This window comes from Sminthopsis crassicaudata, chromosome 4 (assembly GCF_048593235.1).
Source record: "Sminthopsis crassicaudata isolate SCR6 chromosome 4, ASM4859323v1, whole genome shotgun sequence".
Lineage (NCBI taxonomy): Eukaryota > Metazoa > Chordata > Mammalia > Dasyuromorphia > Dasyuridae > Sminthopsis > Sminthopsis crassicaudata.
Genome location: NC_133620.1, coordinates 472,190,683 through 472,204,003, shown reverse-complemented (window position 1 = coordinate 472,204,003; position 13,321 = coordinate 472,190,683). Strand labels below are relative to the sequence as shown.

General features: G+C 41.7%; 1 protein-coding gene across 2 annotated transcripts in view; it reads right to left on the bottom strand.

The window, feature by feature from the left end:
• DRC11 (dynein regulatory complex subunit 11) overlaps positions 1-13,090 on the bottom strand; it is a 199,755-nt gene extending 186,665 nt beyond the window's left edge. Inside the window, exons 1-2 of one of the 2 annotated variants that reach the window (XM_074264416.1) lie at positions 12,910-13,090; positions 4,133-4,457 (exon numbers count right to left, since the gene is read on the bottom strand). In XM_074264416.1, coding sequence (XP_074120517.1) covers positions 4,133-4,457; positions 12,910-12,920 — 336 coding nt within the window. In that variant the 5' untranslated portion in view covers positions 12,921-13,090. The remainder of the gene's footprint in view (positions 1-4,132; positions 4,458-12,909) is intronic. The other variant, XM_074264415.1, reaches the window with a different exon arrangement.
• Between the last annotated feature and the right edge of the window lie 231 nt (positions 13,091-13,321).

Genomic DNA, 13,321 nt, shown 5'->3' with positions numbered 1-13,321 from the left:
TAAGTCTAATTTTTTTTAAATTTCAAAAAAATGTTTATTTTCAAGCTTGTACAACAATATTTCAGATTCAGCTGAAAAAGGGTTGCCAGGGAGTGGACTTAGAGAATTTGCTTTAAGGAACAGATAAATTTGTTGTTGGGGCAAAGTGTTTGTATGTAAATGATGCTTAAGGACTTCTAAAGAATGTTTTCTGTTATCTTCTCAACCTTTCAGGACCTCCCGCTTTCCAAAGCAAACTTCTTTCTCTGTGAGCTTGTTTGCTCAACCTTTCCTTAAACAAGAGGAAAATTCAGCTCATCCCCAAAGGGGACTCTCACTAATTCCAAATCACTGAACTCCAAATAGTTACATTCAAATCAATCCAAATTCTATAGTTGCAGGAGCAAAAGGTTTCCTGGCATCTTTCAAATGCTGCATGAGACAAGAACCAAAGCACAACTGAATTACTCCCCAAATTCTTAGTGCTTGATATTAATGTACTTGATATTAATATATTTATTACATTAGGATTTGTGTTAATTTCAGAAAGCAGCCAGTTTAAAAATGAGAACTTGAAAAAATATAAATTCTAATTTCTATTATATATATATTATTTATAAATATATAAATGCATATTATATATGTTAATTGTTATATATTTGTACAATTATATAAGACGTAATATATTTATATAATATAAAATATAATTTCTAGAATGACTTCAATTTTGCTCATTCTATACAGTGTAATTGTGTGATTTCTAAGCCAGCATTAAAAATGCCACTTGATATTATTGATGTTTCAGTTTGTTAAAATATATCTTTAAGATAATTCAGTGTTTTAATATCTTATTTTAATAAGATATTTCACCCAGATACTATTGAAAGCTAGTATTTATATAAAACAAAACACTGAAATCATTTTAACAAATTTGGAGAAATGGATGTTTTAAAGACATCAACATCTAAATACTAAGTTATTTTCCCTATCATTTTGCTGTCCTGTTTCCAAGAGTACATCTGTCAAGTCTGCCACAGGGAAGTTTCATTAGAAAATTCATTAATTGGAGCCCTGTTTATACTTTATTATAAACCCTAATGATTTGTTTGTTTGAAAGAAACCAAAACCTTCATTAAAGTTGTTTGTGCTGTGAGTGAGACACATTTTATGTTTCACACCAGGGACAAAACTCAAGGCAATATTTTTACATATTGATACATGCAATTAAAATATAGGATGTTATTTAAACTAACAAATTAACCGTCCTTTATGAAGAACTATAAATAGGATTCTCATTCTAAAATTGGCTAAAGATTGTTCCCTGCTGAGGACATTTTTCTCTTGTAGTTTTAGACCCAAACATATAGGCATTATTCTTAAGGATGCTATCACTATGACTATAATGTACAAATGATATAATAATCTCATGTTTCTGCTCTAAGAAAAGTGCAATTTACAACAAAATAGCTTTATTCCAGTCTACTAACAATTGCACTCAAATGTTGATTAAATGTTCACTATTTTAAATTCTGAATCTCCCACTGCTTCTAGGACCAACCCTTCCCATCCAAGTTTATTATGCATTATTCCCTTTCATGTTGTTGCCAGCAATGTCTATGAAGCTCTGTCCTTCCCCATCTCTCCCTTAGAAAACTCCTATTTTCCTTCAACATTTGGCTCAACTATCACCTTCAATAAAAATCTTCTCCCTATCCCCTCTTCCTCCACCAGGTTCTAGACCCCCTCTGTCTCTGTGAAATTATTTTGTAGCTAACCCTTTCTATTGTTTGCATTTATCTGTAGGCATCCATGTTATTTGCCCAATAAAATGGGAGCTCAAGGAAGACAGGGGCTCTTATTTTTTTGCTTTTTAATGTCGGTGAATAGCAAAATGCCCAATGCAGAGTAGGCTCTTAATAAATGCTTGTTGAATGAATGGATAGAGCAGTTGAAAAAAATAAAAAGAGAAAGTAGAAGTAACTTCAATCATAAAAAAAAATATGCTGGGAAGAGTACAAATGAAATTGGAATAACAAGGTAAAAAAGTAAATTTAGACCCTCTAACTCAAGCTACACCTGCAATAAAATCCTACTGTGTCATTGACTTGATTTTCTTAAATCACAAAATATTTATAAATAAAAGAAAAATGTATAAATTTGTAACATGGAGAAGAGAAAATGTTTATTGAACATATGGAAGAAATTATTCAGATAATGTCAGATTGAATTTTTCTAGACTAAAATGATTTTGGCAAGGTAAAAAAAAGTAGAAACAGATTGTGAGGGTAATAGAATAAGTAATTTAATTATAAATAATATTATAAATAATAATATAAATAATATAATATAATTAATAAATAATATAATTATAAATAATAATATAATAACAAATTGTGAGGGTAATCTTGGTGGTAATAGAAAGCAATTGTCATTTTTAAAAAAGTCTTAGTAATGTTTTTATGAGTGATTTTTAGTTATAAGCTAGCTCCATCCCTAAAAATAAGTCTTCCTTTGTAAACAAAGACCATTGTTGTGACATTGTGAGTTCTTTGAGGAACAGGATCTACCATTTGCCTCTTTGTATCCCCCGACCTTAGCACAATGCCCGGATCATAATAAATGTTTATCAACTGCCCAATTTATCTTAAGGATTGTGTCCGATAATGGGGCATAAGACATCATGTCTATTATGCCCCATATCTCTTCTACAAGAGAAAGAAAATACATTTGCTCAATCTCTTCCTCCTTTTAGAGCGTAGATGACTTCCAAATGACTGTGGATGAAGAGCGTCTCTGAACTTAGCTAGAATCTATAGTCCATCACAGGGTACTAGTCAAAGCCTTCCCATCTAGGGAAGATATAACAAAGTCTATGTTCCAATGATATTGACTTCAAGAACCCTGACTTGCCCCCATGCCATAATAAAATTACTTGTTTAATGAAGTAAAATATGTACTCAATAAATATTTGCCTTTGAATTCATTGATAAAGTTTTGAACTTCCCACTTTATTATAGTTTTCCTGGACCTGAATAACTTTATTGGTTTAGATGCTCCATTTGTAATAGAAATAATAATTTGTTGATAATTTTGAGGATCATCTGATGCCTAGCAAACATGCTGAAGGAAATTATAACATTTTGATTTTATGCTTTAAAGTTATTTTAGATTAATTTTTTAAAAAATGTTTGTGTTTTCATGACAAACATTTCCTCTTTCTAGATCTGGATTTGGTTCTGTCATCCTAGAGTTTTGATACCTTCCACTCAAGACAACTGACTAATTAGGTCAATTATATGATAAATATGATATAATAGTATATAATAAAGAAATGTAAGAAAGACAATCAAGACAAATAAATGACTAGCAATTTATGGATACCAAAAGTTTGGTAATTTGTTCTGGATATAAGAGATTAGAACAACATAGTAGAGCAGAAAGGCTCTCTAAGACTAGGAAGACAGAAGATCTGGGTTCAAGATTTCTAAGCTGACCTCCTAAACAAAGTCTCCAGTTCCAATCGTTCAGTGCTCTTTGAGGGCAGCCACCAGAGGCCAGCCCACTGTGGGGAAATACTGAAGCACTCCACTGGGCCCCAGCATGCACCAGTCCCCAGCACTGGGTCCCCAGCTTAGCACCAGGTAAGGTGTCAGACTCCCACCCCCTGCTCCATACTCTCAGTACAGCACCAAGGCTCTCCTGTGGGCCTCTGGGCACCATTTGGGTGATATTGATGTTGCCAGCCCCAATGCAGAGAGCAAATCGCCAGCCTTGGCACCCTAGCACAACAGGTGTGAGTATGGTAGGTCGACCAGGCCCCTAGCTCCCAATCCAAGATGCTTGGTACAGTCCATGAAGTAAATAGCACAAGAATTATCCCCATTACAGAGGCAAGAAAATGGAGAGTCACAGGTAAAGTGACTCAACCAGACTGGTACATGATGTGAGAGCCAGGATGCTTCAGTCTGTGCCCAATACTTTTTCTGCCATACCACCCCACCCAGTGAGCCCAGAAACTACTGGTCAACTGACCTTCTCAGGAAATGTGATGAGGGACTGTCTCACCGATTCCAACCCCAACAAAAAAGAGGCAGATGGACAGACAGACAGACAGATGGGGACGCTGAGAGCCCCAGACAAAGGCAGAACTTACAGGGGCCAGTTTCAGGTCTTGCAAAATGTCATCAAAGTAGTGGAACTCTGAAAACTCCAGCTCGACCATCTCATTCTTGAGCTCCAGGATGCGGCCCATGACGGCGTCCAGCACCTGCCGGATGAGGATGCGCTTCTGCGGATGCACCATTTGGTCGTAGACGTTCTCCAAGTTGCGGAAGATCTGAACGTACTTGACGTAGAAGGTGGCCAGCATCTGGAAGATCACCACCTGGTCCTGAGGTGGCTCCAGGGCCTTCTCAGATTCCCCCTCCAGCAGAGAGTTGAGGGCTTCTTGGGCTTCTTCCCACATCTTATTGTAGGTTCTGAAAGAAGAAATAACAGCTCCAGGAATGAAAATATAAAGGATCAAGTTGGTAATACAATAGTAGCTGGGGGAAAAGATTGTACAGAGTTAGGAGGATTCATCTTCATGAGTTCAAATCCAGCCTCAGATGTTTACTGTGTGATTCTGGGCAAGTCGCTTCACCCTGTCTGCCTCTGTTTCCTCATCTGTAAAATAAACTGGAGAACAAAATGGCAACCGCTCCAATAATTCTGCCAAGAAAACACCAAATGGGGTCATGAAGAGCTGGGAAAAAATGACTGCTGCATAGGGATCATCAGAGCCTATAGGTCCTCAGAGCCAGAAAAAGGCCTCAGGCCCATGGGATGTGACTCACTGGAATTGTGTTGGAGAATGAGACACAGATTCTGATTGATTGACCCTAGTGGCTGGGAGCTAGGACGGATGAGGGACAAAGGAGGAGCTGCTGGCTTAGTGGGGGGGGGGGGGGGTCAAAGAAATTCAACAATGAGAAAAACAAAATTATATATCAATGAGCAGGCTTTGAAGTACATGAAGAAGTAGTTGATGTGTTCCAGTCAAGAAAAATCAAGGCAACAAGCACTTATTCTAAGCCCCGCCCAGGCCTAAACCCAGCTAGGAAAGGGGAGATTAAAAAGATAACAAATGAAGCAGTCCCCAGCCCTCAGAGAGCATACAATCTACTTGAATTCACCTACAATCCCTTAAAAGGTAGGCAAATTAACAAGATTAACATAATAAGATTAATAAGATTAACAAATACTTGTAAAAAGTAGGATTCTTTCAGAAGACCATTAGCTTTAACTCTGTTTTTATTTGAAAATGCACAGGGACCTAGCTCTTTAGGCCACATAATTTATGTTTGCACAATTAAAAGGGATTATACTATTTTGCTCACTTTTGGATTAGATGAATAATTACTATACAAATCCCAAGGGAACCTAACAGAGTGTACACTGCAGCTGTCTGTCTTGATTTAATATGAAAAGCCTACATTTTGCCAATTTCCCATGTTTTTATGGGCTCTGAGCTAAGGCTGTCAGAACTATTTTCCCCAGGTACTTAACAAACAAATTGCTTTTTCATATATGGGGGCAAAGGGACTCATGAGAAAGTGCTTCACTCAGATTAGTTGGGGGGAAAAAAATCCTATCTGAACATAGAGCAATCAGTGAGAATATTAGCTCCAGATTGGAAAATAAAATACATAAAGATTTAATGGTTTGAAAAATCCTCTTTTTCTTTATCCTCATTCCCTGGTGAGTGAGATGTGATCAAATAATAAATAAAGTCCCTAAAATAGTTGCCTAGTACTCTGCAGTCAATGGGATGCCATTATGTTAATTTCGTTACTAGAAATATAATTGAGAGCTTAATTTGCATTTGTCTACAGGGAAAATGCTATGTAAACTAAGTTAGAATAGAGGACTAATGAACTGATCACAAGGTTAACAGATTCCATACATACTCTGCACAATCTTCTTAATCTTATCCCAAATGTTCCTCTGCAAAAAATATTCAGCACTCAATCATTGCTAACACACACACACACACACACTCACACACACACACACACGAAGATAACCAAGGGAAAATGAAGTTTTGGAAGGAAATGATAATTTAGGTATTAATTGAGGTTTATCTGCCACTCCCCAATGGGGGGGAAATCAGAGTGTGCCAATAGTTTTAGTGTACTTTTTAAAGTTTTAGCTTAAAGCCCAAACAAATGATGTTAAGCTATAAAGCTTAAAACTATACTAAGATTATTTATTGTTATTATTCATTCCTAGTTGTTGAAGAAAATCTGTGACAGCATGGATGAATTGTATTTAAGTGAGGCAGAATTATATAAACATCAGCCTCCCTCTTTCTATATATTCCTGATCATCTAGAACAAAAGAAAACTGGATAAATCCAGGAAAAAGATCATGAGTGGGATATCAGAAGGATATTAGAGGAGTAGTGGCAGACTTCATTTATCTCTTTTTACATCAAGAAGAGGCTCTAATAAGTTCTTGATTTGCATTAACAACAAATTCAACCTTGAAAAGGTAGAAGGACCAACAAAGGGAACTTTAATTTGAATCCCATTCTCACCAAGAGAAAGAAATCTGGTCATTTGAGTGGAAAGGTGGGGAAACTTGAGGAAAGCTTGGTACAGAGGGAGGAGAAAAACCAGCATGGTCCAGCACAAACCCTAGATTTGGAGAGGACATATTACAAGGGGTTCAGAGGATCACTTGGAGTCTACAGAGGAAATCTATGAAGGAGAAATTGGAAAATTCTTCCAAAATGATCTTGTGAAAGGGAAACTATCCTAATGAGGAGGAAAATAAGAATTGGCTAAAGAGGCCAATACAGATTCCCAATTGAAATATGTACAAGATGCACAAAATTAAATAAGTAGAAACCCACAACTGAGGATGAAGAAACAGCATATGAAATGCTATAGCAAAATGAGGTGAGGCTAGAAAAGAAGGCTAAATATAAGAAAAGAACTGCTGCTGTTTTTTAAAGGTTCCATCAGGGAAAAAAGGAGGGAGATCAAAGGATAAGACTAGATCACAACTTGGCATGGACTATATGCTAATTGACAAGTGAGATAAGCCAGAGATGCTCCATTCTTATTTTACTCTGGCTTTTTTTTTTTTTTTTTTTTTTTTTGCAGAGGGGGATTGACCATTGCATTGTAACTGTTAAGAGAAAAAAATGACTAATGGGAGAAGGTTATAGATAAACTTTCATGTCACCTGACCTAAGTAGATGACATCATTTTCAATACTGAATGATGATATGATTCTACATCATATTGAATGAGATTTCAAAGATTTGGGCATTGTGAGACTGAAGGAAAGCAAATTTATTTCTAATTTTCAAAAAAAGAGAAAACGATGGAATCTGCAAGCTACAGGATCATGAGGAAAATTGGTTTTGTAAATTTAAGTGCAAAGACACCAAAACAATGGATATTTTGAAAGTATTCACTATGACCAAATTAGAGATGCAAGAGTTCAACTTTAGAAAAATAAATGGTGTAAATTCATTATTTTAGAAGTAAACCACTTCCAAACATATGATAATACCAACAGATATAGAAAAAGTATTTGGTGAACTACAACACTATTTTTCTTAAAAAAAAAAAAAAAAAAAAAAAAAAAAAAGGAAGAAAGAAAAAAATAACTTCAAAGGACACATTTTAAAGGCACATTTTAAAATGTAAGTACAATGTTAAACTCATTTATCAAAAAAAGATACTACAAAATTTCCCAATAAGTATAGACACAAAGTAAGGATGCCTTCTTTATCCACTGTAATTTGACATAGCTCTAGAAATGTTAATGATATAAATAAGACAATTGAAAGAAATCTAGGCATAAACAGAGGCAAAGAGGAAACAATTTATATTTGCTGAAAACATGATGATTTTCTTAGAAAACTCCAGAGAAACAGTAATGAAAGCTAATTAATAAAATAATCATTTCAGTAAGTAGCAGGTCTAAAAATACATAATATCAAATCAACATTATTTGTATATTCTACATATACACATACACACACACTCTACATCACACCACACACATCCTCTGAGCCTTGACTGATGCTATTTCTCCACCTAGAACTCTATTCCCAACCTTTAGCGCTAGCAATACCTACCCAATTCCTTCCTGCCTTCTAGACCTAGTTCCTATTATATCTTCATGAAGCTTTTGCTGGTTGACCAAGTTTCTCTCAAACTCAGTTCCACATTTTTAATATCTCATAATGTTTATTTGGGTGTACTGTTATCTTCCACCTCTAGTTTAAAAATTTCCTGAAGGGCAGGAAACAGGTCTTAGAAATCTTTGGTGAGGTTGAACAAAGACTTATCAATACCTAATACTAATCTGGAACTCTGGTAGCTTCGGTGCTCGTGGATGGCGCTGTCCAAGTCCTGAAGTCACGTACACTTTGGCAAAAGGGGAGTGAGTCATTGCTTCTCTGTCACCTCTGATGCTTCCTCTGCTACTCCAAACTCTCCCCCACCAAGTCCCATCAGCTTTGAATTTGTCTTTTTTTCTAATCACAGTCTCATAATTGGTTTTCCTGTGTAGAGTCAATCCTCACTTCAATCCATCCTTCCCAGATCCTCCAAAATAATCCTCTTAATTTACAGATATAAACTTCTTAGGCCAGAATGATTACATCTTGCTTTATAATCTAAAGTGTCATGTCGCTTCCTTTTTCAAAAAAACCATCTGTAGAACAGTATGGCCAGTCATTTAATGTTCTCCACAATCTGGCTCCTACATTTCCAGACGTATTGCACATTAGTCCCCTTTCATAACACTACTTTCCAGGCATGGGAGTGTTATTTTTTTCTCAACTTGATATCTTGTCTCTTAGGTATTCCACAAGCTGGCCCCTTTCCCCTCTCCTCACCTTTGCCATTCAGAATCAAAGTTCAACTCAAATATGATTCCTCCGGTGCTGGCATTCTCACCCTTCTCCCATGCCCATAGCTGGAGAGGACAACTAGAGATCATAAATCCCTGAGACAGAGAAGGGAATAAGAGTGCCAAGATCACTCCAAGTCATTGCACTCCAGCTGAATAGAAACTTCTTGAAAGTTAGGATTGTTTCATTTTTGTCTTTGCACATTTCCTGACCTGTAGTAAATATTTAAGAAACATTTGTCGAATTGAATCACAGCCACTTAAAGCAAATCAGCCCAAGAAACCACAAGAGGAAGAAGAAAGCATTACGAGATAGATTTTGAGGTGAAGTTTGATGGGAATTCCATTGAGTAATTGTATTAGTATTTATATCCTGGAAAGATATCATAGTGGGATAATAATCTAAGTCAATGGTGAATAAGGGAAGGGTATTAGGTTGGGCTCTTGTGTAGAAATTCTCTAGGACATTCAAAGATCCAACTGTGTCTGACACAAAATCCATCTTTTTAACCTCAATATTGCTCCTCTGATTTAACATGGCTACAAATCTTGGAATATCACTGTAGCTGAAAAATGTCAGTACCTGTCACCTCAGAGAGACATGCATGGTGGGCCTAAGTCAACTTTGAATAGATCCATGATGGTACATCACCTCTTCTTCAGCAACTCCCATAGTGCTTAGCATGCTTGAGATTAATGTTCTTTAAATAAATGAAGTGCTATCAATAGAGATTGGCAGGTGAAAACTAAAATAAAATATATAATTTAGGTAACAGATGACCAAAAAAGGAAATGAGCTAGTTAAGAATTGAGAGTAGAATTAGACAGTCTGGGAGTTATTTCTAAGATCCATAAAATAATTTAAATTCCAGAAAAAGGTCCCCAGGCCACTATTAGCTTTTCCTTTTCCCTTCCTTCCTTCCCTCTCTCCTTCCCTACCTCTCATCCTCCTCCCTTCCTCCTTCTTCCCTCCTTCCTCCCCTGCTTTCTTCGGCAATTGGGATGAAGTGACTTGCCCAAGATTATATATATGCTAGGGGTCAAGTATTTGAGGTTGGATTTGAACTCAGGTCCTTCTGACTGTAGACAGACAGTAGATAGAGATGTGCTTGTCTACTGCTCCATGTAGCTGCTGCCTTATTTCTTTTTACATCAACACAGTGTAATTACCTTCAAACAGATAAAAACTCTCTCCCCACTAAAGTCATCTCCACAAGACCCCACTTGAGAAAGGAAGCAGAGAACTCTCTTGGAAACACAGCTGTATTTAATACATAAATCTTATCCCTGAATTGCAGCTGGGTTGGAGAAAAGCTGAGGGGACGCAGCCCACTTCTAGGGGTGGGGTGGGGGAGTGGAGGTGGGAATCGTCCTGGGCCTCTGCATTTACAGAGACCAGCACAAGTGTTATAAGAGTTGGACCTAAGGCAAGAGGGACCAGGAAGAAACAATAGCCAATCTGCAAATTGCCCCTGAGGCAGGAATCGTGCAAAAGGAGAAAGGTTGGATGGGGTTGGAGGCCATGTCTGAATTAATAAAATCATGTAACTTTAAATTGCTGAGTCTCTTTGTTTTTCATTGAAGTTATTACCACTTTTTTCAAAATACGTTTTTAAAGTGATTTGGGGAAATAATACTTATCAGGATCCATGAGGAAGAAAGTGATGTGTTTCTATTCTGGCTCATGAAATGGAAATGATTGCAATTAATTTATCAAATACTGGGAAACTTGACAAAATAAATGGGGAAAGTGTAATTTTATATAAAACGATGGATAAAGACTGGACTTGTGGTTGCATTGGGATAGAGAGGCCTGGCCAGGAAATTCTTGCTGATCCAGGTCATTGTTTTTGGAGAAGTAGAACTAGGGACAAGTGATCTGATGGCTCAGGGGCCAGCCTCGCCCCCAAGGCTCCGGGCTCTCGGACCTTGGTCTAATCCCGCTCTGACCGAAGAGGGAAAAAATTAGAAAAACTTGAAATCAAAGCTCCCTTTTCAAAATGGGATTTAAGGAGAGGAAGTAAGAGTCTTTTGTACTCAAGAGGAGGATGAGAGCAGATCTCTAAGGGCTTCTGTCCTATAATGTCACCCCGTGAAGTAGGGGCTTGTGGACGTAATCACTGTCCCTGCCTCGCGGACATCCCCTTCAGTCCCTGCGTCCGCCACGCCCCGCGCCGTGGCCCTGTCCAGTCATTTTCTGCCTTTCCTGTTCTACTTCAGTGGCACGGCCCGCCATTTCAGGATCCCCACGGGAGCCTCCGATGATGGGGGCCTGGGCGCCGTGTAAGACGGACAAGGCCCACCCGGCTGTCTCTCTGCCGGTCTTCCGGGAGCTTGGTTGGGGAAGGGCGTCCGAATGTTCCTCGGCAAAAGCGTCCCACGCCCCGTCACCTGGGCCCTCCTCGCGGCGTCTTCCTGATACTTTTATTTTTCTCTGCCCTACTCGCTGTTGCACCCCTTTTATGTCCTTTTTGAACCTGTTTTGTAACTCTTGTTCTCCCATTCTTTCCGGAGCTAAAGGCTTTCCTCCCGACCTGCGGATTTATTTTTACCTGCATTAGCGCTGCAAGAGGCCTGAGAGACTAAGCCCCATCCCCTAAATATTCAAATGAGGGAATTGACCACCCGGGAACCGGAGGGACGGAGCGTGGAAGGGCCGCCGGCTCTCGGAACGGAAGGCGGGGCGGAGGTCACGTGATCCGGCCCCATCACTTTAAAGAGGAAGAGATGGGGACAGTAAGCGTAGGTGCTTTTCCAGGGTTGTGAGCGGCAAAGACTTAAAGGATTCAAACCCGAAGAGCAGCCTTTCCTCCAGAAAAAAGGTTCTCTGCGCAGAGCCGCACTGCTCCCTTAAAGAGAGCGAGGGTTTGTGGTTTAGTGTGCCCGGTGGGAGGCCGGGGAGTGGTGGGAAGCGCGTTCTGTTCCAGAAGGGGGGCGGACTGCCTGATGAAGGGGACCCTCATTCCCCTCGGGGCTCCCGTTCTCCTCAGGGCCTCCAGCTTCGCATGCGGCGGCTCCAGCGCGCCCCCTCTCCGGTCCCTCCCGTCCCCTGGACTCGCTGCTGCGACGGCTCTCGCGGTTCCCGGGGCCTCGCAGCGCTGAGGGCCGCAGCAGGAGCCTTTTCTCCGCTCTCCCAGCACGGGAAACGATTCCCTTCCTTCTCGAACATTTCCCTGACACTGTCCTCTGCTTCCGCTCCCCTCCCCCTCCAGATGGTCCCTCAGTCCTCCTCTCCAGACGCGTCTGCTCCGCCGCTCCGGCGCTCCGCCGGAGCCCCCCCCTCGCGGACCTCAGCGCGGCACTCTACCTCCGCGCTTCCGGAGCACGCGCCCCGCGGCCGGACAAAGTCCATCCCAGCCTGGGATCACAAACTCCCCGTGACACCGGCGGCGGCCCGGGCGGTGACGCAGGGACGAGCGGGGAGAGTCGGGGGCCCCCGTCGGGGACTCGGCGAGCCCGAGAACTTTGGGGCTGTGCAGGGCGGGGCGCTGAGTCTCCGGGGGCTCCCACAGGATCCGAGTCAGAGACAGAACTCGAACCCAGACCTTTGTCACTGAAACCCGCCCTTTGTGTCCCCCCTCCTCCCCCGGAGGTTCTGGATGCAGCGAGCCCGGAGAAGATGCCCTGAAATGGGCCTGGATCGGGGCTCCGAGTTCAAATCCTGACTCAGTTCTTCGTCACGCCTCGAGCCTCAGTTTCTTCATTTGTAAAATGAATGGGGAGCACGGCTCCAAGGCCTCCCTTCCGTGCTCCCGGGACTCCCTCCGGGTGTTATTTATTGTGCTACAGGCGCTAAATGACCCCCGGGGGCGGGGCCGATGAGAGGAGGGGCCCGCCATGTGGCTAAGAAGGAGAGCCTGCGGCAGGTCCGGCGCGCGCTCTCCGCCCAGGCTTGGGCGCCGCCCCCTCTCCCCGGATTTAGCCCTGCACATGGCTGTCGTCTGCGGAGCTTGTGGTACACTGGAAGCCCCAACTCGTCTTCGTGGGCCGAGCCCCCTCCCCCGCGCAGATACTCACGCGTTAGACATGGTGAGGCCGGGGGTCCGCTCCCGAGGGGGCGCAGAGCTGCACAGAAGGAGTAGCTGCTCGGCAACGGGACGCTGCGCCTGCGCCGTACGGCCCGTCCGCCTTCTCCGCGTCCTGTCGCCCCAGGGTTACTATGGAGACGACGCCTGTGCGTGCTGGGCCGGACGAACCATCTAGCGACTGGAAGGGAGAAAGGGACGCCACTCAACCAGAAGGCCTTAGTCCCGCCCCGCCTAGCCTCCCTCTGGAGCGCTGGCTCCGCCCCGGCTCTGGCTCCGCCCTTCGACCCTCCCAGCTTCTGTCTCTCAAAGGAGCCTCGCCCCCAGAACCAGCCTCCCCCTTCAGTCAGCGCCCGCCTGGTTCATCCCTCCCCTTAGGCTGCTCTTTCTGGACCCCTCTACCC